The 24936-nt window shown below is 44.4% G+C and overlaps 1 protein-coding gene across 1 annotated transcript in view; it reads right to left on the bottom strand.

The window, feature by feature from the left end:
* Ptprg (protein tyrosine phosphatase receptor type G) overlaps nt 1-24936 on the bottom strand; it is a 708866-nt gene that overhangs the window by 109837 nt on the left and 574093 nt on the right. The window contains exon 8 of the mRNA XM_071619197.1: nt 16503-16695. Within this exon, the coding sequence (XP_071475298.1) occupies nt 16503-16695 (193 nt within the window). The remainder of the gene's footprint in view (nt 1-16502; nt 16696-24936) is intronic.

Raw genomic sequence — 24936 nt, 5'->3', positions numbered from 1 at the left:
CAGATATGCCCATCAAAGAAGGCAGAAAGAGGCAGCTTGCTTCCAAAGTCCTGTTTGCTTGCTCAGTAATGGAGACCCTTCCTTCCAACACAGCCTCCCTTGGAATTTCAAATATAAAGCAGAAAAAAGAAGCATGAGAGAGTTTTGCATTACGGGGGACTGAGCCCAGGGTTAATCCACTACTGAGCTACATCCTCAGACCTTTTTATTTTTAGATACGGTCTTACTAAGTTGCCCAGACTGGCCTCGAACTTTCAATCCTCCTCCCGCCTTAGCCTCCTGAATTGCTGGATTACAGCCTTGTTCCACTGCATGTGGTTGGCATGAGAGACTATGAATTGGCTTGGAAGAGCTGGTGTAAGATAGCCCCTTGTGTTCTCTAAAAAGTGGGTGAGTATATGAGGCACTGTCTTCCTCAAAGGGTCAGGGTGAGGATTACAAGAACTGTGGGTGGATAAACTGGAGGTTGTGGGCCTCAGGCATGTGTGTGTGTGTGTGGGGGGGGCAGGGTGGCAAGCTCCTGGGCCCACACAGTGTTTAAAAAACTGGTATATTTTATGTATACATCTGGTAATTTAAATTGAGTGTGCATCTACATGCAGCAGTGTTGAGCTGCAGCAGCGGAACAATCATCTCTTTGAGACTAAGGGTGTATCCTCCTGTTTGTCACAGTCCCCACTGTTCCCTATCGGCTCTCTCAGCCCATCTCACCTGCAGCTGCCTGGCACCCAGGGCCGGGTGGGTTTTCTGCTGGCTTAAATCATGCACAAAATTGAAGACTGTTAATTATGTAGAAGGTGCCACACCCAGTTCACTACACAGATATCCCCCATGAGGTGCCCCCGACACCTCCCTTCTCAAAGACCTGATTACAGTCTCACCAGGGTCTGATTGCTTTTCGCAGGCATCTGGGATGGCGCTAGCTGCCAGCTCTGAGGATTTCTGTCTGCACTCTGAACCACCTTTAATTATGATCCCAGGCTTCGTTAAACAATGGAGAGGCTTCTAGCAGAGCACCCAAGGTCCTCTGATTCTAAATCAATGTCAAGGATATTTTCTCAGCAGTTCCACAAGTAAATGCTAAGTCTCCCCCCAACACCCCACCCCAGGCTCTTCATGTGGGGCTTTAGATAAACTATGTGAAGCCCTGCGTCTGAAGGCCAGTGTCATCTCCAAGTGCCTTCAACTCTTTGGAGTGTAAGGCTCCTCCCGACCCCTCCCAGCATCTGGCCCCTCGAGCTTCACACCTGAAGCCTCAGGCCCACTAGGGACCAAAAGACAGGGAGCCAGGCTGCTTAAACAAAGTGGTTTGGACTTCATTTCCCATTTCACAATGCTGTCAACAACAAAAAAAATAAGAAGCCACTATGGCGAAGGGAGGTTGTGACACCAGCCACCACATAGGAATGGCCTCTGAGGAACAAGTTGGACCCAAGCTGGCAAGCACTGTGGGGGAGGGGCCTGCCTGGCTCAGGACAAGAGGGAGCAGGCGCTGTCTCCTCCTCCAAGAGCAGAGGGGAACAGGGTGGGACAGAGCTGGGAGCCTTACTTCAGACTGTTTTGATGTCTGTCATTTCTGTGGCTCAGGAACCTGAGTCCTTCCTGGAAGCTTTGCAAAGAAATGGCCTTGGGGAAGGATTTCTCTTTTTGAAGGACTGTATCAAAGACATCTGGGCAAACACAAAGTCCCCAACAGTGGACCACTGCAGGACTTCAAATCAGGAAGCTCCACGCTCTGGGGTATCACCTCTTTCACTGTCCAAGAGCTCATGAAGGGCAAACTGCCCTGAGGAAGGTGCTGGAATCAGAAAGGAAGGAATCAAAGCAGAACCCCACCTTGGGTATTTTTTGGATGTACAACTTCCAGGCATGATTGAGTGACAGCTATCTAGCTCCCACGTGCACGCAGCGCGTCTGCCTGGCCTGGCTCTGAGCATGCATGTCAGGTCACCTACGTGATAGGATCAGACTGGTGAGGATGGGGGAACACGAGGGTAGAAGAGTAATTCCATAAAGTGGGCCCACGGTGCTGAGCCCCACACACTTTCTTTTCCAAGAAGCAATTTGCCTGCAGTGCTGGCTGCCTGGCCTCAGAGGACAGGACATGTCACATTCCTCAGCAAGCTACCTGTTCACTGCAGGAGAAATGCAGGCCCATGGTAACGCTGATAAGAGACCCAAGTTACCCTGAAGGGAGAGGCTTCTGTGACCAGATCCCTAAACTCTGGAGATAAGGATGGTTCCTGCTAACCATAAAATCTGTAAGAATGTAGTTAAGAATCCAATTAGAACCGGTGAGCATGTGTGACCTAGAGTTGCCCTAACACCAGGGACTTGAAAGTCTGATACATTTTGCTGTCAGTCAAAAGTTAAGAGGTAGACCTGAGCGGGAATCTCTGGAAACTTCTGTGGGATTCCCCATAAAACTGGAGTGCAGGAGAGACACATCCTCCCTCTCTTCTCTGAGAGGACCCGCTCTTTCCCTTGAGAGTGTCCCTTTTCCCTTTTCTGAGCTCTTCAATAAACTCATTCCTGCTACTCTGAGTGACATGTCTGAAATCTTGACTTGATAGCAAGAATCGGGGTATGAAGAGGGGGGTCTTTGTGCTGCCTCAGTTTCTCGGAAGCCCCAACTTTGTAACACATGCCCACAGTAACCGACTCCAAAGGGTGGATTCAAGTATCTTCCCCAATAATGATGAAGACACTGGGGTCCAGAGAGACCAAGTCGCTGAGTGGGGCCAAGGACACAGAGTGGGAGGAGCATTCAGAACTGGAAGTGAGATAAAAGTGAATAAAGGCCGGTGTGGCCCTTGACCTCCTGCAGATGGCTGTCCAGCAGGAGAAAAGATACCAGTCATTTAATTTTAATCTCCTTTTTTTTGGCAGGGGGTGGGCATGGGTGTACCAGAGATTGAACTCAGGGGCAATGAACCACTGAGCCACATCCCCAGCCCTTTTTGGTACTTTATTTAGAGACAGGATCTCACTATGTTGCTTAGGGCCTCGCTAAGTTGCTGAGGCTGACTTTGAATTCAAGATTCTCCTGCCTCAGCCTCCTGAGCTGCTGGGATAACAGGCATGTGCCACAAGCCCAGCTAAAATAGACCTTCTTAACGTTAGGTTCCTCAGGGTCTCTGGGGAAAATTCACTCATTCTAGGAACTTAGATGGGGAAGAAGCACACAGGTATTCACAGATCAATACAATGTAGCATCTTCTTACATTTCAAATGTCAACAACATTTAGTGGCTTTAGAAGGTCAGTGTGACATCACTAGTTGAGTCTAATGGCTACTAGACCTGCTGCTAGATCTTGTAATTTAAATGCCTTCATCAAGAAGCAGATAAATTAGTACATCAGAATCTTAAAACAATTTGATCACATCTCAGGATAATTGGCTTCCCATACAACCAGTCATAAGTTACTTTATGCACATAAAACGGACGAATATGTCAATAGGACCATGGGATCCACTGGAATGGCTACAAGGGTACCCGAAATCTTACCGTATTTCACACACATGATATTCGCCACTGCATTGAGCATATTCACCAACATTCCACACATCCTGATCTTGCACCACAGATGGTTTAGTAATAAATTATTTTTAAGTAATAACTGGCAGATTTTTTTGAAAAAATATTTACATAATGGTGGCACCCATTTTTTTTTTTTTTTTTTTGCAAAAATAAATTGGGGTAAAATCTGTGTTGATTATGCAAGGAAATACGGTAAACGTTCCTGGCACTAAGGAATAAGCATGCTTTTAAGGAAAATGTTATAGGGGCTCTGTATTAGAATTTAATAAGGGACCCTGATCTAGATTTGGCGGGGTGGGTTAGGGAAGTCGTGCTGAGCAGAGGGATGTTGGAGCTGAAATCTGAACAATGAGGGGCTGGGGATCTAGCTCAGTTGGTAGAGTGCTTGCCTCGCATGCACAAGGCCCCGGGTTCAATCTCCGGTCCCAAACACACACAAAAATAATAATAAATCTGAACAATGAATTGGTGTTAATACAGTGAACAGGGAAAGAAGCTTGGGTGGGTCAGACAAAGAGAAGGGCTGCAGAGACCCCGTGGGGGAAACCTGGAGAGAAAGCTAGTGTGGCTGGGAGCACAGAAAGAGAAGGACTGGGTCGAGATGAGGCCAGCAGGTGGGGAGCCAGGGTACCTCCTAGGGTGGGTCTGACTCTCGAGGCCAGGCTGTGCTGGATGTCCACTTTGCAATGTGGGAGACCTTGGTTTCAGTCGCCCCAAGTTCTGCCAAGCACTAGGACAACTGCTTTCGAGCTTGAAGTCTTTGGTGTCTTAACTGATATAACCTGCAGCACGTGAACTTTCTCCCACACTGTGCAATGGCCTCTCCTAGCAGCACCAGGTACTGCTCGGGAAGGCAGAGGCTGAAATGCGATTCTCCTGCGCTCCGGCCCTGTGCTTTAGACTTTCCCACATTACGCTATTCCTGACTCCCAGAGAGCCTTCCAGTCTTTTTTCCCTACACCATGTCTCTCTTCCTCTGCAAGCTAAAGGCCATGAGAGGTGTCCCTGTCCTGAGCAGGAAAATAAAAGCATTGTTCAGCTCAGTGCTAGGGGGATGACAAAGTTCATAACAATGCATCTTCTTAGCCCCGATGGACATTAACAGCCGCGTCCTGGATTCTGGGTGAGAAGTGGGATTCCAGACTCTCGGGGCCTTCCCTGCCTTCAACTTTAAAATGCTGTGATTGCCTGCTAAGAGAGAAGAGTGGACAGGCCCCACCTAGACTGAATGCAGCATCCTCTGCACAGTGTCTTCCCTTCCTCTGCTTCCCCCTGCCTGGCTGTGTCATGGGATCTGTACCAGAGACCAGGCAATGGCAGGCACACACCCAGCACCCTTGTATTACAGGGGTTTCCCCTGGCTGAGACTCCTGATTAAACTCAGGGGCCCTTGACCACTGGGCCACATCCCCAGTCCTAGTTTGTATTTAATTTAGAGACAAGGTCTCACTTAGTTGCTTAGTGCCTTGCTTTTGCTGAGGCTGGCTTTGAACTCCTGATCCTCCTGCCTCAGCCTCCTGAGCTGCTGGGATAACAGGAGTGGCAGCGCTAAGATGATATTAAAACTGTAAAGAAGCAGCTGGGTCACTTAAAATAGAGCCCGAAAGCTGCCCTTAGCGATGCGAGACTGATATCCAAACACTATCCAAGGTCCAAGAGCCTTGGCTAAGTGATCCCAACAACCATGGCAAGAAATCAGCTAGTCCTCACACAGATGGGCTAAGCTAGTCTTTCATTTAAATAACTTATTTAAGATGATTATGATTGAATTGGTCAAGATGTCCTCATTTGTTTTCCATCTGGCCCTTAAAATAATTTCCTTCTTAGAAGTAGGCTTGGTACCTACTGTACTTGAAAGGAAAACCTGACCCTATACCACACATTCACCAGACTGGCTCTGGAGCTCTGATTCTTCCTAGCTACCTGCTGCTCTCAGCTTTAGCTGAGTGGGGTGAAGTGGTAGGATCATTTGGATTCCAACCTCACTGCAACCCCCTAATAGAACATTTGGATCCATCAACTTGTCATTTGGTAAGGATGGTCCTACATTGTATGGTTTAATTTTTTTTTTTCCTGTATTCAGGTAACTGACCTTGGTCAAGGGGTCCCAAGAAGCAAACAGGAAGCCATTTGCATGGAGGCTGGACTAGGAATGGGCAGCTCCCTCTAGTGTTCCTGGCTGGAAATCACCAGATTTTGATGCATAAGGAAGAGACATAGACACAGCTGTCCAGTGGCTGCCTCTAGCAAACAGGTCCATTAGCTGGAGGAGTTGGGCTTTGCAGCTGGCAGATGATAACCTGCCACTTTAAGTGGTCAGCACATTCCTCATTGAGAAGGCTTCTGTCTTCTGGGAATTGCAGAAACCACACGTGTCTGTGCACTTGATAATACCTGACAGCATTTAGTGTCATATACAGGCCGAGGCTTCTCTCTACAGGCACAGATTCGAAATGTGACAGCCAAGACATTCATTCCAGCTCAAGCCAGGGCTTTGGAACCATGAGACTGCCCAAGAGTAAAACACCGGGCCACTGCCTGTGCTAAGAGGAAAGGACCACTGGCCAGGTTCCCCTCTGCTAGGTGGTCATAGATGTTCCTTGATTCTCAGGGGCAGGCAGGTGAGACTATTTCTTATGCTATAAGAAAGCAAGGTTCTTTCCGTATTCTTGGAAAGTACCTGACCAAAAAACAACCTCAATCGCCTCAGCTTGAGAATAAAAACTGGGAAGAATAGGGAAGATAAATAGTCTTGTATCCCGGCTTCGTTCCTCCTGTGGCTCTGAGGAGCGCCACGCAAACATCCCAGAGCCTCATGCTTCACGGGCTGTGAATGCTAGTTAGCGAGGAAGGGAAGGCGTGTCACTCTGGGAGGAAGGATGCTGTTGGCCTTTATTAATTTCAGATTGCTGTTCACAGGTGCCCATGCAAATAAATCCAATGTCAGAGAAAATTCTGGTGAACAAAGCAAAGCAGAAACAGGAGGAGGGGTGCTACCTTGGCCTTGAGCATCAAACTCTGCCCACCTGCCTGGAGACAGAGGATTAAGTTAATGAGGTAATATGTATAAAGTTTGAAAATGATTGACAGCCCCTCCTGTGGGTTACCTGCCTCAGCTCAACAACTCCCAAGCCATGACAGCAGTGGTACCTGGGAGTATCCTGACAATGGTCCCTGTCACCCTAGGTGTCTTCAACTCTCTGCCTTTGGGTTGTTCCTTGGGATAGCAGGGAAAGCCCTCTGAGGATGAATGTTTCCATCCAAAGTGTTTTATGGTCTGAGTGGAAGACAGCTCCTCAAGTAGCTGATGCCTCTGTCTGCAGGTTCTAGAAATGACATGGAATCTAATTCCAAATGCCTAGCTATGTTCTCCCCACAAGAGCGCCTGGCATGGCGAAACGTCAAATGCTCTGGTTGTGCCAACTCTTGTGGCAAGAATCTTCTAATCCTGTTCACCTGCCATGCAAGACTTAATAATCCATCCACTCATCCATCCATCCATCCATCCATCCACCCACACCTCCATGCATCAACCCATCCATTTCCCATTCATCTATTCAATACAATATTTGTTGAAGGATCATCAGTGATTACAGTACCCTTTTTCCAAGAGATGGGGCGGGGTGAGGGGACAATTCTAGATGGGACAGGAGCCTGAGGCTCTTGAGCACTGAGGACTGCAGCAGAGGAAGCCAAGGGAAGTGACGAGGAAGATGGTCTGGGCAGCGGGCAGGACTTAGCTGGTAGATCACGTTAGGCTGCCACAAGGGCAAAGAGCCTGGCTTCACTCTTCCTTGAGGAAGCATGGTCCCCTCCTTCTGAAATGCATTCTCCAATGTCTGTGTCATATAGTGGCTCTGAGTGTGCAAAGAGGCCACCACTATTCGACAGACCAAAAAGTACAATTATTTGCAGACTAGTTTCCATGTCCCAGACATTGCACTCTCTCTCCTGTGACTGTCTCATTTAAAAGGTCAGAGGCTGATTCTAGGTATGTGTATTATTTCTATTTTAGAAACAAGGAAACAGAGGCTTAGATGCCAACTGGGTAAGGTCGCATAGGAGTAAATGGTTGGCTGAGGACTGGAGTCCAGCTTTGACTGACTCCCAAATCTCTCTATATATCTTTTTGGTACTTGGGATTGAACTCAGGGACACTCAACCACTGAGCCATATTCCCAGCCCTATTTTGTATTTTATTTAGAGACAGGGTCTCACTGAGTTGCTTAGCACCTCACTGATGCTGAGGCTGGCTTTGAACTCCCGATCCTCCTGCCTCTGCCTCCCCAGCTGCTGGGATTACAGGCATGTGCCACTGCGACCAGCCCCAATCTATATTCTAACACTGCCTTGTACTGGCCCATCAGTCACTAACGATGGCTGTACCTGGCTGTGTTCTGATGATTCAAGGCTGCACAAGCTCCCCCTCCTAGAAGGTCTCACCGTCCAAATCCCTACTTAGGTGCACTTGCCTCCCAGATACTGAACCCCTGTCCAAGGCCTCAGTGACCAGTGTCCTGAGCACCCAGAATAACTTGACAAAACAGATAAAGCCAAGTAGATAAAGATGGAGGCTAGTGGTCCCTTCTTAGGAAGGAAAGAGAATTAGATCCCCAGCAGTATGTTTAGTTCCAAATCCCCTTCATTCAGGAGTAATATATGATGTTGCTCAAGCCACCTGATGACATCTATAACAAAGAGGCCACTGCCCTTGGATCCCCTCTGTCCTGCAGGTGATGGAAGGAATGTAGAGGATCTTGGTTCACATCTTGGCTTCACCACCACTTGGCTGAGAGGCTCCGGGTGAGTTCACCATGTTCTGTGGGTGCTCGACCCCTCAGCTGTTAGGGAGAAACTGTGAGACTTCACTTCTCTCTTAGCTTAGTCCACTCATCCCTGCCCAAATGCTCTGCTCCAACATCCCTTCCTGGCAGGTCACTTCTGTCACTATCATGGCAATCCTCAGCGGACCTAGAATGTTCCCTGGCAGTCTCCAGCTGGTCTTGTGGACTCCAAATCCTCTGCCAACATTGTCCACACAAAGTGATAGGCTCACATCCCTGTTAAGGTCATTCTGTAGCACTGCTTAAAACTGTCCAAGGATGGACTGGGGCTGTGGCTCAGTGGTACAGCGTTCGCCTACCATGATGAGGCACTGGGTTCGATCCTCAGCACCACATAAAAATAAAGATATTGTGTCCACCTAAAACTAAAAAATGAATATTAAAAAAACAAAACAAACAAACAAACAAAAAACTATCCAAGGAGCCAGGCATGGCAGCACATGCCTGTAATCCCAGCAACTTGGGAATTGAGGCAGCAGGATCTTGAGTTCAAAGCCAGCCTCAGCAACTTAATGAGGCCTTAAGCAACTCAGCGAGACCCTGTCTCTAAATAAAATAGAAAAAGGCTTGGGGGTGTGGCTCAGTGGTTAAGTACCCCTGGGTTCAATCTATAGTACCCCCATTTTTTTTAAAGGGACAGAATCTTCAAAAGTAAGATAACTAGGAATATTCAAGGTCATAGCTTTTTCCTGTCCTGAAAGTTTCTGGAAGTAACAAGACAATTTTGGGGAAGAATTTCTGGGTGGGAAGTTGCCTATAGAGGAATGAAGCATCTATTTCAGAGCTTCTTTTAGTAAGACAAAGTAACCCCAGCATATTAAAAATGATTAACCTGAAAATAGAACAACATTAGTATTTTCTCCAAAAATAGCAAAAAAAAAAAAAAAAAAAGTGATGATTTCATGTCAAACTCATTTTTTTTTTTTAAAGCAATCATGGGTTTACTTCTCTGTTTGCTAATTTAGGTAGAAAACGTGACACTCTTCCTCAATGTATTCTGATTTAAAACCGGCTAGTTACTCAGGCATTCTCACATGGAGGTGTGTGTCCTTAAGAACTGCTTTTAGACAAAACAAGAGGCAATCTTTAGCACTGAAAAATGGAGCTGAAAAAGACATCCATCAGCAGAAGCCAAAACCATTTTCCAAAAAAACCAGCACGGACTTATGAGACTGAAGGGTATGCAGGCAGCCCAGTGTCCTCTCTATTTCCTCTGCTTTTATTACATTACATAGTGTCACTTTAATTAAGCCATCAAATCAAATTATCAGATCAAGTGCTTCTGATTCCACTGTGGGCTGAACAGGTTTCGTTAAATTAATAAACCATATGTTTCATGTTGTTGGAAGCAAAGTTATTTTTCGCCATTCACTGTTCCAAATATCTTCACAATGGACGGTATTCAGCACTTAATCACAGAATGCTCTTCCATGTGCCTGGGACAGGCTGCAGAATAACCGAAATGACAGCCCATTAAATCCTAAAGTCTGTCCAAGTTCCTTACCGACAAAGGGCAGAGTGGCGGATCGGATGTCCCTCAAACAACCCACAGTGTCTAAATATTGTTTCCATTTACTGGAAACTAAAGCATTATATTCTTTACGGATGACACCCATTATGTCTTTCTTCAGCAACAATCCAATATTAAGATGACTTTTTCTTCCTTTCCCTTTGGTATCCTAGGTGCCCACTTCTCTCCTGCTTGGCACTAAAAGGCTGGATCCTGTTCCTTCTCTTCCAGTTCCTCCCATCATCCTAACAGAAGGCAGGATGGGGGTGCATTTCCTCAGGAGCCCACCACAACCGTGCTGTAGTTCATGGTCAGAGCCAGGGGAATGAACAGGGAAGTGAGGGACTACGTTCCATCTTCTGTGGCTCTGGCTGCACCTCTGATGTGAAAGATGATCAAGTGATAAGGGGACTTGGTAAGTAGACCATGACCAAGCTGAAAAAAATCTCTAATTGCTCTTAGGGTCTTGCGGTGGAATCGAAGAGCAAAACTGATCAACTCAGTCATGGGCACTACCACCATTTTGTTTTTCCCTTAATGCAGAGGATGGGGCCTCAAGAATGCTAAGCATGTGCTTTACCACTGAGCTGCAGCCCCAGCCCCATGACTACCTGTAAGACATTAAGCATTTCCCTTAAAAGAATCTATGATTTCTCCATCTTAGTCTGACCACCCCCTCCCTAGAGCAGGGGTCTATAAACTGGGATTCCCAGGCCAAATCTGTTCTGTATCTATTTGTGTAACTCAAGTTTTCCTGGAAGACTTTTCCTATACCCTTTCATCTGTAAGGTGTCTGCAGCTGCCTTCCTGAAGCTATGGCTACATTGAATCATGGCAACAGTGACCACTGGGCCTACAGAGAGTCTAAAATATTCACTATCTGGCCCTTAGCCAAGAAAGTTTTTAAATAACTCAAGCCTTCCATCATTAATTTATTTTCCTTTCTTCTGTGACAACAGCCCACTAAATGTATAAAACATCATAGTTTTCTTGAGCATTGAAAGCTATCCATAATGATTTAATAGAGAATGTCAATCCAATAAGCTTTGTTCATCTTGAATTACCCAAAGATTGCAGAATACCACCCTCGTCTTCTTGAAATCTTCTTCAAAATCTTTGTTTTCTATAGCAGGCTGTGCTGCATCTTTACTGTTTCCATTTCTAAGGTCAGTCATCTGAGTCCTGCAGGATTCTTGAAGACTATTAGCATCTGTGGGGGGATTTTGACCTACAGCCCTGTTGAATTACTCCAGTTTTCTTTGGAGGGGAGGGGGAAGGCAGAACATTTGGTCAGGTAGGGGTCCGTGACAGGTGCATTTGAAGCAAAAAGTAGAATCTTTAATCACTAAGGTAATAGAATTAAAAAGTACGTAACAGCCAGGCATGGTGGTACACACCTGTAATCCCAGAGGCTTGGGAGGCTGAGGCAGGAGGATCGTGAGTTCAAAGACAGCCTCAGCAATTTAGCAAAGACCTAAGCAACTCATGGAGACCCTGTCTCTTAAACAAACAAACAAACAAACAAAGGCTGGGTATGTGCCTCAGTGGTTAAGCACCCCTGGGTTCAGTCTTGGTACCAAAGGGGTGGGGGAAATATAGAAGAAAAGTACTTCTCATTTACTAGGACACCTGAATTTTAAAAGATGCATAATAACCAGTGTTGGCAAAGACACTGGAACCCTCATACAGTGTTGATGGGAATATAAACAGGTGCCACCAAGGTGGAAACAGTCAATTCCTCAACACTATCAACTTAAGATTATGACAGGACTTAACAATTTTCCTGAGTTTATATCTAAAGAAGTAAAAACACATATCTACACAAAAACTTGAATGTGAAGGTTCAGAGCAAATTATTCATAATAGGAAAAAAAGTGGAAAGAAAACAAGATGATACCTAGTAATTAATACATGGATCAACAAAATTTTGAAATCTTCTTCAAAATCTTTGGATCAACAAAATGTGGTATACACAGATAGTGCTACATGATTTGGCCGTAAAAGTGGAACTAATCTTTAATACATGCTCTTATGTGCATGGATATAAAAAAATTTTGTTAAGTGAAAGAACCCTGAGATTAAGTATTCTATGATCTATTTTTATGAAATGTCCAGAATAAACAAATTGCTATTATTTAGATGTAAGGTATCTCCAAAAGCTTGTGTGTTGAACAAATGTTGGAGATGACATGAGATTATGAGAGCTATAACTGAATTGGTGGATTAATCCACTTGATGGATTAGTAATTTCAAAGGACAACTGTATGGGGCGGTAACTAGTGGCAGGCGGGGCATGGTTAGAGAAATCTGGTCACTGGTCACTTGGTCCCTTCAGGGTTTAACTTTTGTCTCTGGTGCCTGAATCTCTTTCTCTCTGCTTCCTGGCTCATGAGTTGAGCAGCTGTCCTCTGCCACACCATTCCACCATGGTCTCTCTCTTGGGCTCAGAGCAATGGAGTAGGCTGACCATAGACTGAACTTCAGAGACGGTGAGCCCCCAATAAACTTCCCTTCTCTAAGTTGTTTTTGTCAGGTATTTTGGTCACAGAAATGAAAAGCTGCCTAACACAGAAATCCTTAGAAATAGAAAATTCGTTGTGGTTGCCTAGGGCTGAGGGAGAGAGCAGGGGAGGGCTGAGGGGAAGAAGAACAGGGAGGCAGTGACCTGCTCATGGGATTAGAGATACTTTTTGGGGTGATAAACATGTTCTGGTGATGGCTCTACAACCTTGTGAATATACTACAAACCACTGAAGTGTACCCTTTGTATCTCAATAAAACTATCAGTAAACCACAAGCAGAGATACTATTCAGCAATAAAAACAATGACCTACCCCTATATGCCACTACGAGGCTGACTCTTAAAATCCTACCACCAAGTGAAAGACCAAGACCAGAGTTGCCTGGGGTTGAGGACAGGAGGAAGCCCTGACCACGGGTGGGCATGCACAACTGTCCATGGCCATCAAATGCCCTATACCTAGACAACAGCCAGGGTGGCACGGCTATCAATTTACTAAAACTTACCAGACTCTATATTTGTGATACCTGAATTTTATGTACATCATGCTCTCCCGAAAAGCGTGTTAAAAAAAAAAATAGAAGGAGGCAGGGCACATGGCGCACACTTTTAATCCCAGTGGCTTGGGAGGCTGAGGCAGGAGGATAGCAAGTTCAAAGCCAGCCTCATTAACTTAGTGAGGCCCTAAGCAACTCAGTGAGATTCTGTCTCTAAAAAAAAAAAAAAAAAAAAGGCTGGGGACTTGGCTCAGTGGTTAGTGGCCCTGGGTTCAATCCCTAGTACCAAAAAAAAGAAAAGAAGGAGAGTTGAGGATGCAGTTTGGTGGTAGAATGCTTGCCTAGCATGCAGGAGGCCCTGGGTTCAATCCCCAGAACTGGGGAGGAAAAAAAAAAAAGCAGATTTCCTGTTCTGCAGGGAGGAGTATAAAGTGATATACACAATCACTTTTGGAATGGTCTGGCAACACCTAATCAAATATCAACATGTGCAGTTTAGGATGCAGCCATTTACCCCCAGATATATATATGTATATATCCAATAGAGATGAGTCTCTATGTTCATGAAAAAGCATGCCCAAGAATTTTTCATAATCACTAAAACTTGGGGATGATCCAGGATTTCGTGTATACTGTAAGATGTAAACAAATTCTGGAACTGTCAACACTGAGAAATTCAGCAGTAAGAAAGAACCACATCTACAGGCAATGACGCAGGGACACTCAAAACCAACAGGCAGCCAAAGCAGCATGACACACCGAAGGAACCACCAGGTGATTCCAGGTACATGAAATGTACAAACAGGCCAAGCCACTTTATAGCAGTGGTTACGTCAGGATCAGGTGGTCGTGAGTTCGCTGAGGGGCTGGGGATGTTGATTTATTGATCTGGGCACTTGTGACTCATGTGTGTTAAGTTTGGGGATATTTATCATGGTATGCACATATTCCATGTGACCTTTCTGTGTGTGGGGGACACTCTAATGTTGAAGGCTGGGCATGGATTACACCTATAATCCCAGCGACTCAGGAGACTGAGGCAGGAGGATGGCAAGATTGAGGCCAGCCTCAGCAACTTAGCAAGGCTCTAAGGACTTAACAAGACCCTATCTCAAAATAAAAACACCAAAAAAAGGGCTGGAATTGTGGTTCAGTCGTTAAAGCACCCCTAGGTTCTACCCTTGGTACCAAAACAAAACAAAATAAAATATCAAAGGAGTTCAGGAAATGACATTCCCAAATATGCTACTTTGGATTCCAAATTGGATTCCAAATTGCTTTCCCTGGGTTCTCCTTATCTGCCTGCAGACACATACTCTAGAAGGAACTCCATGGTCATGCATACCCTCCCTGGGAATCTCACCAGCCAGCAAAGACTGACTTGTATCCCAGGGGAGGAGGCTAGGGGTCGGCTGTTACATAGGTAACAGCCCAACAGACTTCGTCATAGGCTGTTACCTATTCTTTAAGGACATATTTGCCTTTGCCAGACATCATTTCCTCTCCCCTCTCCCATCTGAGGGGAGTATACAAGCTCCCAGAACCTACTGCATATTTGGATACTCAATCTTCTTCAGAGTGATATGGCTGTATGGCCAATACATTAGTAGACTTTTCCCCATATGAATCTGCCTATAGTTTATTTCACTGACTCAATTACCTGGGGGGAGGTGAGTAAGAGAAAGTTTACACTCCCCAATGGTTTAAAAAACAAAACTGTGTCTTGGATCTCTCTTTTCTCTGTCCCTTAATCCTGCAAACTGTACACGTGGAAAAATGAGAATTCATATCCCATTTGAATCAAATGTATGATATGTCAAGATCATTGTATTGTCATGAGCAACTAATAAAAATAAATAAATAAAATAAAATAACCTGGAAAATACAAAAAAAAAAGAAATTATTTTAATATTCATACAACATAAGAGTCAGCAATGGGTATAAGGATATTTGGAACAAGCCTCATAAAACGTAATTCTCCACATTTAAGGACGGGTCCATGGCACGGGCCAAACTCAGAGAAGGCCTATTTGGTAGAAGATCTTGCCCAGTTTGACACTTTAATGCAAGGAAAACCATTCCATTCTGTCCTGGCTAATAAAGGCCACTCTCTCTCTCTACACAGCAGATGTATCTGTTGCAGGCTCAACCTATTTATCAGTGCCACAGCCTCAGCAATTCTGAGCCACCAAATCTGGTACTCACTTGAGTTATAAATTCTTTACCTTCTACATATCTCTTAAGAGTCCTCCTTCTCCCAAGCAAGTTCCCTTGGGAGAAAGTCTCTTGAGCTTATTTATTTTTTAATTTTTAGCTAAGTAAAAAAAAAAAAAAAAAGTATCCCAAGTGAGGTTTTCCATGCCCACCTGACCTGAAACCTCTCACGGGTTTTAAGCTTTCTGAATTCTCCCAATGCCCCAACACAGTAATGCTGGCAACACAGTGTCAGCTCTGATGACTTGGATCTTAAGTTGAAATTGAGGAAAGCTGGCTAGGAGAAAATCAGAGAGGCAGGAAGGGAAGGGTCACATGCCCCCACTTCCAATTCCTCTTCTTCCAGCTCTTGTTCAGATAGAAGATTCTGAAAATGGGATCCTTGTTCTCAAAAAAGTGTGTTCGAGCAATGACCCACTGGTTCCTATAGAATTTGCATACTTAAAAATTGGTCCTTTAGCTGGGTGTGGAGATGCTCTTGAAACAAAATCTGCCCAGTTAACTGATCACACCAAAGACCACAGTTTACACCCACATTGATAAATGACAAAGCTCTTCCCAGGTCACCCGGTTCTGAAGGAAGGGAGCCCTGAGCTAGGAAATGCCCCTCTCTTCACACCAAAGGAAACACATGTTCATTTCATGTGAGAAAGCTGAAATGGAAAATATCAAGATGCTCGGGAAGATAAACTTTTGCTTATCAGATATGGGAGTTAGCTGTTGAATAGTGTTAAGCAGCAAGGGGTTTCCAGTGGGGGGTGCAGAGGCGGACCTGGAGCTTTCGCTGCTGTGAACAGGAACAGGAAAGCTGCATACATGAGGGGTTGGGAGTAATGCAAAGGCAATGATGTTGAGCTCAGAGAAAAATGGAGAAATTCCACAAAAGTATTCTTTAAATGGCACTAGTTTTGAAGTACAAGGTAAAAATGCAGAGAGGATGACTGATTTATTACTTGTCAAAAGGGCAAATTTGGCGGGGTATAATACTGGGGATGGAACCCAGGGCACTTATCCACTGAGCCATATCCCTAGTCCTTTTTATATTTTAGAGACAGGGTCTCACTGAGTTTCTTAGGGCCTTTCTTTTGCTGAGGCTGGCTTTGAACTCATGATCCTCCTGCCTCAGCCTCCTGAGCCACTGGGATTACAGGCATGCATCACCACACAGGGTTCCAAAAGGGCAATTTGTAACATATCCATGTGACCCACATTTTTCCCACAGCCACTTCTATTTATCACCCAAGGCCAGTTTCTGCTAGCAGAGAATGATATACTCTTACACCAAGTTCCAATTCTTGGCTGGCTTTGAACTCCTTTGAATTTAAAGTATCTTATGATAAGGACTCTTCCTCCAGGACAATTTCTCCAACTCTACCTTTAGATGCTTCTGTCCCGAGTGGGTTTTCTAAGAAGTCGGCCATGTCGTGGTTCCAGGCGTCCCGGATGGCGGACTTGGACACCACCCTGTCATTCAGTTCCTGCTGCGGTCGGAAGTTATTTCTGAGGTACTCCACCGACTTCACGTGGTCTTGCTGCTCCGTGGTAAAGATGGAATAAAAAGCCTCCAGCTGAACAGAGAACCAGAGGGGGAGAAAAAAATCCACATCAATGAAAAATGCTCTGTGATACAAAGCAGGCAGGGGCTATAAGGACACAGAAGGGTAGGAAGAGCTGCTGGCAAGACTCATGAACCCGCAGGACACCTCCCAGGGGCTTATATGGCTATGGTCTCTCAGCTAACCTGGACCACTCTCCATTTAAGGGCTGTGCAGGACTATTGGAGTCTACCCCAGATAAGAATCCTTTCTACAATGTTCCCTGCCAAGAACTATAGCATGAGGAACAGATTTAAGGTAAACCTGGTAGGTCCTGGAGCCAAAGAGCCTGGGTATGAATTCTACCTTTATTCTTCACTTGCTCTGTGACCCTAGCAAGTTGCTTAACTTCTCTGAGCCTCCAGGCCCTTCAATAAAATGGTAATAACTGTACGAAGATCTACCTGATAGGGTTTTGGTAAATATGAGACAATGACACAACACTCAGGGTACAGTGCTCAAAACAGTTCTTGGCACGCAATAAGAGCTTGATGAATATTAACGATTTAGTTCTTATTAATAAGCCTCTTCTGACGCACTAGGATTAAGTTCAGCTAATCAACGAATGCATAGGTAAATTGAACTGCCCAAGTTCAACATTACTCAATGGCTAGTCATGGACAAACTATTCCAGATTCCTAAAACTCAAGTTTCCTCATCTGTACAACATCTGTAAGAGTAGAACCTATCTTCTAAAGTTCTTGAAAAGATTAAATTTAGTTAAGTTTCTTAGCACATAGTAAGCCATCTAGAAGATCAGCTGCTACTATTAATCTTAAGAAACACCTTCCATAAGAATGCTAGCAAAACTTTTAGTGAAAATGAAGAAAAAAATCAGAGCTCTAGGATCACATTTTTATTATCAAAAGGGATTCTGTACATTCATACCATTAAGAAAGGTCTAGCCGGGCGTGGTGGCACATGCCTGTAATCCCATTGACTTGGAAGGCTGAGGCAGAAGGATTGCTAGTTCAAAGCCAGCCTCAGCAATTTAGCGAAGCTCTAAGCAACTCAGTGAGACCCTGTCTCTAAATAAAATACAAAAAAGGTCTGGGGATGGGGCTCAGTGGTTAAGTGCCTCTGGATTCAATCCCCACTACAAAAAAAAAAAAAGCGCAGGATTCTGTTTTGTTAGACAAAATGACTTTCTAAAATTATATGGAAGGAATTAACAAAGACCCTCTGGAGATGGTCCAGGGCAAGACCAACTGACATGATTAAAAGGATGGAAAATAAATCCTGCGAAGAAAGGTTAAAGAAAGTGGAATTGTTTAGCCTGAAGAAAAGGCAAGTAAGGAGTAATTTGATTAAAGGCCCTTATACGTGGAAGATGCTGACCAGATATTTCCCATGTCCAGAGAAGGGGGAATAAAAGGAAATTGGCTCAAATTAAAGCCACACAGATGTGAGTTGAATAAGGGAAGGAATCTCTTTTAACTCTCAGGATGATATAATTTAGCTTTTTTTAAAAACATGGACTGGGCGAGTTAGACTGGAAATATTCTGGAAGAGACTGCAGTGGGTCCTGAAATAGGCTCATCTCTGAGATGCCAGAGAGACGGGCTCTGCAATATGGCTCCAAAGTTGGTTTCTTCTCTACAATGCTTGCTTCTTTCACATCGAGCCTATAGTGCTCTTAAGAAGTTTATTTCTGATGCCTCCAAAGAGAATTAGTCACCTAACTGTAAAAAGAGGCAGGTTCCGAATTTAACACACACACACACACACACACACAAAATGCCTTCACTTAAATTGCACTTAGAGCTTAATGACATCCTACATCCGGCTTAAAAGCTCAGGCTCCTTCCTGGTCATTAACTCAACCTGCCCAGATTTTGAAGGAAGGATGTGATGCTTCTGAGAGAGAAAGGATGACCTGAATGATATTATATTGTCAATTGGATCACAGCTTCGCCTGACAGTCACATAGAACAGTTCCAGGAGGAGCGCAAGCTTAGCAGACTCGTCAGATGCCCTTATGTAGGTTGGCAGCATCCACAAAACCCTGCCATTCCTCTAAATGGAATAAAGATTGCCAGTAGCCTGTCTCTTTGGTAATTGGCATGCTGGGCTACAGAGTGGATAAGCCATGATTCTTGGTCTGCTGAGGGTAGTCTAGGTTTTGCATGTTGGCAGGTGAGTGGCCGTGACCTGGGCTAGAAATCTACAGATGCATACTTCAGGCTGGGCCTGGATTTTCACCCCTGCCTTGATCTTCCATTCTGTTCAGTTCCGGGGTGGAGCATGAGACCACAATGAGAAGGTGCCCCCAGAGCTCTGCAGTATGGGAGCCCATGAGGGCAACGCAGACAAAGCTGTGTCCCCTGCCCAGTGCACATCTGTGGCCATTCATGTGCTTGACCCTTCCAGATCTGGGTAAAGGACTCCGATGATTCTTTAATAATGTATACAAGATAGGGTAAGCCTCCATTCAACACCAGCCCAGTCTCCCATTCTTTTTTTTTAATTGTAAATACAATTTATTCACTGTATTTCACTTTGGAAATTTCCTTACATTATAATTCTTTTTTTTGGGGGGGGGGTACTAGGGATTGAACTTAGGGGTACTCGACCACTGAGCCACATCCCCTGTCCTATTTTGTATTTTATTTAGAGACAGGGTCTCACTGAGTTCTTATGACCTCGCTGAGTTGCTGAGGCTGGCTTTGAGCTTGTGATCCTCCTGCATCAGCCTCCTGAGCCACTGGGATTACAGGCATGCGCCACTGTGTCCCACCCTTAAAATTCTTTTTAAGTAGTTTTATAACCAGTCTCCCATTCTTAACTGTGGGCCCCTAATGACGTGGACTGGGCCTGATTCTCCAACTTCAAAACTTTTACTTTTGCTAACTGGGTTCTAAATCTTGTTTTTAGACCCTGCTGCACAAAGGTGTGACCTTGGAAACTTATTTAAACTTTCTGTGCCTCAGTGTCCCTATTTGTTTAGTAGAGATAACAGCATTACCTATCCCTTGTGTAATTTTTCTAGTAAATGAGTTGCTAGATACGAAATGTTTGGAATAATTTCTGATGAACAGTAGGTACTCAGTAAGTATTGGTATTACTATCACTGTTATTCTTACAAAGAACGTGGCAACTATGATTGAATTCAGTGGTTACAACCATTGTAAAGTGCTCTGTTATCTTCCTTCTCTTCTTTATTTAACTTATTTATTTAGTTTTTTTGGTCCTAGGGACTGAACCCAGGACCACTTAACCAATGAGCCACACCCCAGAACTTTTTAATAAATTTTTTTTGAAACTGGGTGCAGTGGCACATGCCTGTAAACCCAGCAACTCAGAATGCTGAGGCAGGAGAATTGCAAGTTCAAATCCAGCCTTAGTGACTTAGGGACACCCTGTCTGAGAAAGTGGGGGTGGTGGTGCTAGCTCAGGGCTTAAGAGCCTCTGGGTTCAATCCCCAATAACAAAAACAGAAGAATTATTTTGAGACGGGGGTTTCACTAAGTTGCTTACGGCCTGCCTAAATTGCTGAGGTTGTCTTTGAACTTGGAATTCCCCTGACTCAGCCTCCCAACCACTGGGAATAATGACCAGTTTATAACTTATATTTATTAAACCTACTATGTGCCAGGCACCTTGTTATGCACTTTAAAGACATTACTTATGTTTCTAACTTCGGCATAGTAACATTATTAATGCTATTATTACAATATAACATTAGCAGTTGATATTTATTAAGCATCTATTATGTGCAAGGCCTTGTGCAAAAAGTGGTAAGTATCTGGGAACAGTGGTGCACACCCGTAATCCCAGTGGCAGGAAGATCGAGAGTTCAAGGCCAGTCTGTGAAACTTAGTGAGGCCCTGAGCAACTCAGTGAAACCCTGTCTCTAAGTAAACTACAAAAAGGGCTGGGGATGTGGCTCAGTGGTTAAGCACCCCTGTGTTCAATCCCTGGTACCAAACAAACAAAAAACAACAACAAAAAAAATGGTATGTAGTTTTTGTTACTCAACCACCAGAGAAATCCTAGGAGATTGGTGGAGTTGTTATAACTAATAATGTCAGCAGGATTGACCAATAAGGAAATTGGTCTTTGTGACATTCAGTCACTTGCCTAAGGCCACACAGGAACCAAAAGAGGAAATAAGGATTAAAACCAAGATCTAGATGGACATGATGGAGCACACCTGTAATCCCAGCACTCAGGAGGCTGAGGCAGGAGGATCGCAAGTTCAAAGCCAGCCTCAGCAACTTACTGAGGTCCTAAGCAACTCAGTGAGACCCAGTCTCTAAATAAAATATAAAAAAGGGCTGGGAACGTGGACTAGTCATCAAGCACCTCTGGGTTTAATCTCCAATAGCCTTCCCCCCTGAAAAAAAGCAAACGCAGGTCTGTGTGACTGTTTCTCTGGCTCTCTGCCACTTCATGCCACGCCCTTCGCAAGCCCTCATTATGACTGAATATGGAGAAAGCAGAAGTCACCAAACAACTCCCTTCAGCTGACCCTGAGGGTACCAGAGAAAGGGAACCCAGCAAGGGCAGCAGGAATCTCCTTATCCTCTTCTGTAATCCAAAAAGAAGCCAGTTGTGGCCCATCTCAGAAGGACCTGGGTGCCACGAGCAAATGGCAGGTGCAAAATCAAACGCCTCCCCTCCCGAGCTCTCTCCTTCATTCACTGTGCCCTCGCCCAGAGGTGGGTATTAAAACACTCAGATTTATCTTTGCTTTAACACAACTAATGAAGTCTTTATCATTTCGTAAAAATAAATGAAAGTTTTTATTTCTATAATATGAAATGGACTTTTTAACTTTTGAAGGGAATGTGTAACACATTTCTTTCTTTTATCCCTGCTTGGGGAGTTGTAATTGCATTTTAACTGGTGCTGTTTCAGGAACAATTTTAACCTTGAATTGCAAATGGGTTGGCTGGAAGTGTGTATAAATCATTTCAACTTAGTTTTTATTATAAAAGTATTACAGGGAGTAATTAGTTTTTAATCTGTTGCTTCAAATCAAAGGAAAGTTGAAACCTATTTGTACCATTCCTGTGCAGCAAAGAGTCCTTGTGCACAAGATGTAGGGAGGGGACCTTGTGGCTCAAAGGACAGAACCAGAGGTAACAGAATTATGAACCATTAAAAGAACGATAAGCACAATTCTTTAAGAGGGGGGTGTATAGTGTCAATTAAACAAAACCAGAGTCCATTATTAGGATGGTAAGAAACCCAAAGATAAACATTAAGATATTGAAATATCTCACCTAAGGTCACAGAGACACTTTGGCTTCTCAACACATTTGAGGGAAGACAGGGCAGGTCCTGTTTTGTGTCCCTTTATTAAACCAGACAGGAAGGATGGGATATTAAATTCCCCATAGCCTGGAGCATCCAAAGTTTTACTGACTGAACCACAACTAGCTGCAAAAATGATATCTGACAACAGCCAGGTACATGGGGAGCCAGGTCCCTCCTGTGGCCCCAGAGTGTTTTCTGAGAAGATAGTTATAGAAAGAAAGGGACTTCACCATCATTAACAAAGAAAGCTGTCTCTTTTGGATTAAAAATGGAATCTTCATGCCACTGTTCAGAAACCTTCTTTGTTCATATGCACCACACATCACACAGTGTTGGAACAGAAGCTTCCTGAATTAAGGGACTCGCTGGTTGTCACGGCCTTGAGATCAACCTTACAGTGTGACAATCCTCAGCCACACACAGCCATTCCATTAGTAATGTGGCTAGTCTACACTGAAATATTTTTTTTTTTATAATTTTTTATTCTTTTTTTTTTAATATTTATTTTTTAGTTTTCGGCGGACACAACATCTTTGATTGTATGTGGTGCTGAGGATCGAACCCGGGCCGCACGCATGCTAGGCGAGCGCGCTACCGCTTGAGCCACATCCCCAGCCCCTACACTGAAATATTAATATTTGGGATATATTATTAAAAATTAATTTCACTTGTTGTCTATATTTTTTTCAACGTGACTCTTAGAGGAAATAAAATTATGTGGTTTGCTTTACTTCTACTGAGCCAGGCTGCCCGACAGGCATGGGGATCATTTAAAAACAGTAACAAAACACAAAATTCACCTAATTATTTTCCAGATACATCCTCTGGATCCAAGCACTTGTATTTTATGTACACATCAACATTTGATCTTTCTTTTCCTCTTTTTTTTTTTTTTTTGTACCAGGGATTGAACCTGGGGCACTTAACCACAGAGCCATATACCCAGCCCTTTTTAATATTTTATTTGGAGACAGGGTCTCACCGAGTTGCTCAGGACCTCACCAAGTTGCTGAGGCTGGCTTTGAACTCCCAATCCTCCTGCCTCAGCCTCCTAGGCTGCTGGGATGACAGGTGTGTGCCGCTATGCCTGGCCTATTTGATCTTTCTAATGCCTCCACTTCACCATTTTGTAGATAAGAAAAATGAGGCATGGGATAGTGGAGAAGTTGAGTCATTTGGCCAAAGATCAGATCCAGGAATGAGAGTCAGGCAGTTTGTTGAAAACATCTTTACTCTTATGACAGAGATAACTGGTTTAAAAGGGGTCATGTAAATAAACCTTTCCTATCTAGTTCAGCTTACCATTAGGGGGAAAGAAAAATCAAAGATTCAAGGGCAAACAAATTAGATATGTTCAGATTTCTTACTACCGCTTTGATAGCACCCAGAAACAGCACTTAAAATCCATGCTGGAGGAGATTACAGACCATGTCACATTTCCTACAGAAGCAATAGCCCAGCCCTAGGTAGGATGCATTGGGAAGGCTGCCAACGTGCCAAGAGCCATCCTTTGAGAACCCCTGTTCTAGAATCAAACAAATCCTAGTACAATGGACTCCAAGACAATCCACTTCTCTGACTGATACCACAAGACTCAGGTGCTTGTCCTGGTCCTTTGACCTCCCATACCAACACTGAGGGTGCTACCATTTTGGTTGGGTGCCAAGGTCACAGCATGATTTCATCCTGGTATTTACAGCTGATGGTTAGTGTGGCCATATTAGCCCATGCTGTCCACTGGCCAGCCAAGCCACTTTGGGATTCCCTTGACAATCCTGTAATTTCTGACTAGATCATCCCACAAGCCAGAGAGGCAAAATTCACTGACTAGAGCTGATTTAAGTGTCCAACTTGACTCACAAAAAAGAATGAAAGAGGACAGATAAGTGGCTGCTCATGTATACTCTGCAAGGCTTCAAAGAAAGTCACGTCATAGGTGTCACCAGCCTGTGCAAGTACTGTATCTTAAGGGGCGCTCACTCTCATCTTGATTACTTGCAGGCACCCCCCGGGGATAAAAGAGACAGAAGAGAAGGGACTGAGGCTTTAGGGGAACAGAGGAATGAAGGTCTAGGGATGTTTTCTTTCTGATGGAAGCAGACAGGGAATTCTTAACTACTTGACTTCTCTGAATTGGCCGTTTGCCTTTCTGAAATGAACATTCTGTGCTAAACTTCAGAAAGAATACCGGCCACGTCAGGGTGGGAAGGCCTGAAGCCATATATGTGGATGGCTAATGCTTCCCTGTCCAAGGGCTGGCACAGCTGGGACCTCGTTGAAGGTAGCCAGCAGTTAGGCCACGTGAACACAGGTATCTCAACTCTTGGGAGAGAAACAGGGATGCTTGAGGTAGTACCTGATGAGGCTAAATTAGGATATTTTGCAGTAAAGAAATTGGAACTGGGCGCAGTGGTGCATGCCTGTAATCCCTCAGGAGGCTGAGGCAGGAGGATCGCGAGTTCCAAGCCAGCCTCAGCAAAAGCAAGGCCCTCAGCAACTCAGTGAGACCCTGTCTCTAAATAAAATACCAAATAAGGCTGGGGCAGTGGCTCATGGTTGAGGGCCCTCGAGTTCACTCCCCCCAAAAAAATTGGAAAGAAAATATGACTAATTTATTTCTTTTGTTTCCTTGAAACAGCATGCCTTAGAGAAGTCATGTATTGGAAGGCAAAGAAAATTCCAATATGTCTCCCCCTTGAGTATCACGGTGGTGGAGGTGGATGGAGGGGTAAACAGGTATTAACAAAGAGCTTTTATCGAGCTCCAGCTACCAGATGCCAAAATGCTTCTAACTGATGAATACTTAACCAGGCGGCCAAGCCCCAAACTGTGCCTTAAGTTTGCCCCTGCTCAATATCTACGATAGCATGTGTTAATGCTCTCCAATTCTGTCTTGTCAAGGAACCCTTTACCTCAACTTTTTGTTTTTTAAACCTCATCCTTTACCTCAAC

The sequence above is a fragment of the Marmota flaviventris genome, chromosome 1 (genome assembly GCF_047511675.1).
Source record: "Marmota flaviventris isolate mMarFla1 chromosome 1, mMarFla1.hap1, whole genome shotgun sequence".
NCBI lineage: Eukaryota > Metazoa > Chordata > Mammalia > Rodentia > Sciuridae > Marmota > Marmota flaviventris.
Note: the sequence above shows the minus strand (reverse complement) of the source record. Positions and strands in the feature narration are given on the sequence as shown.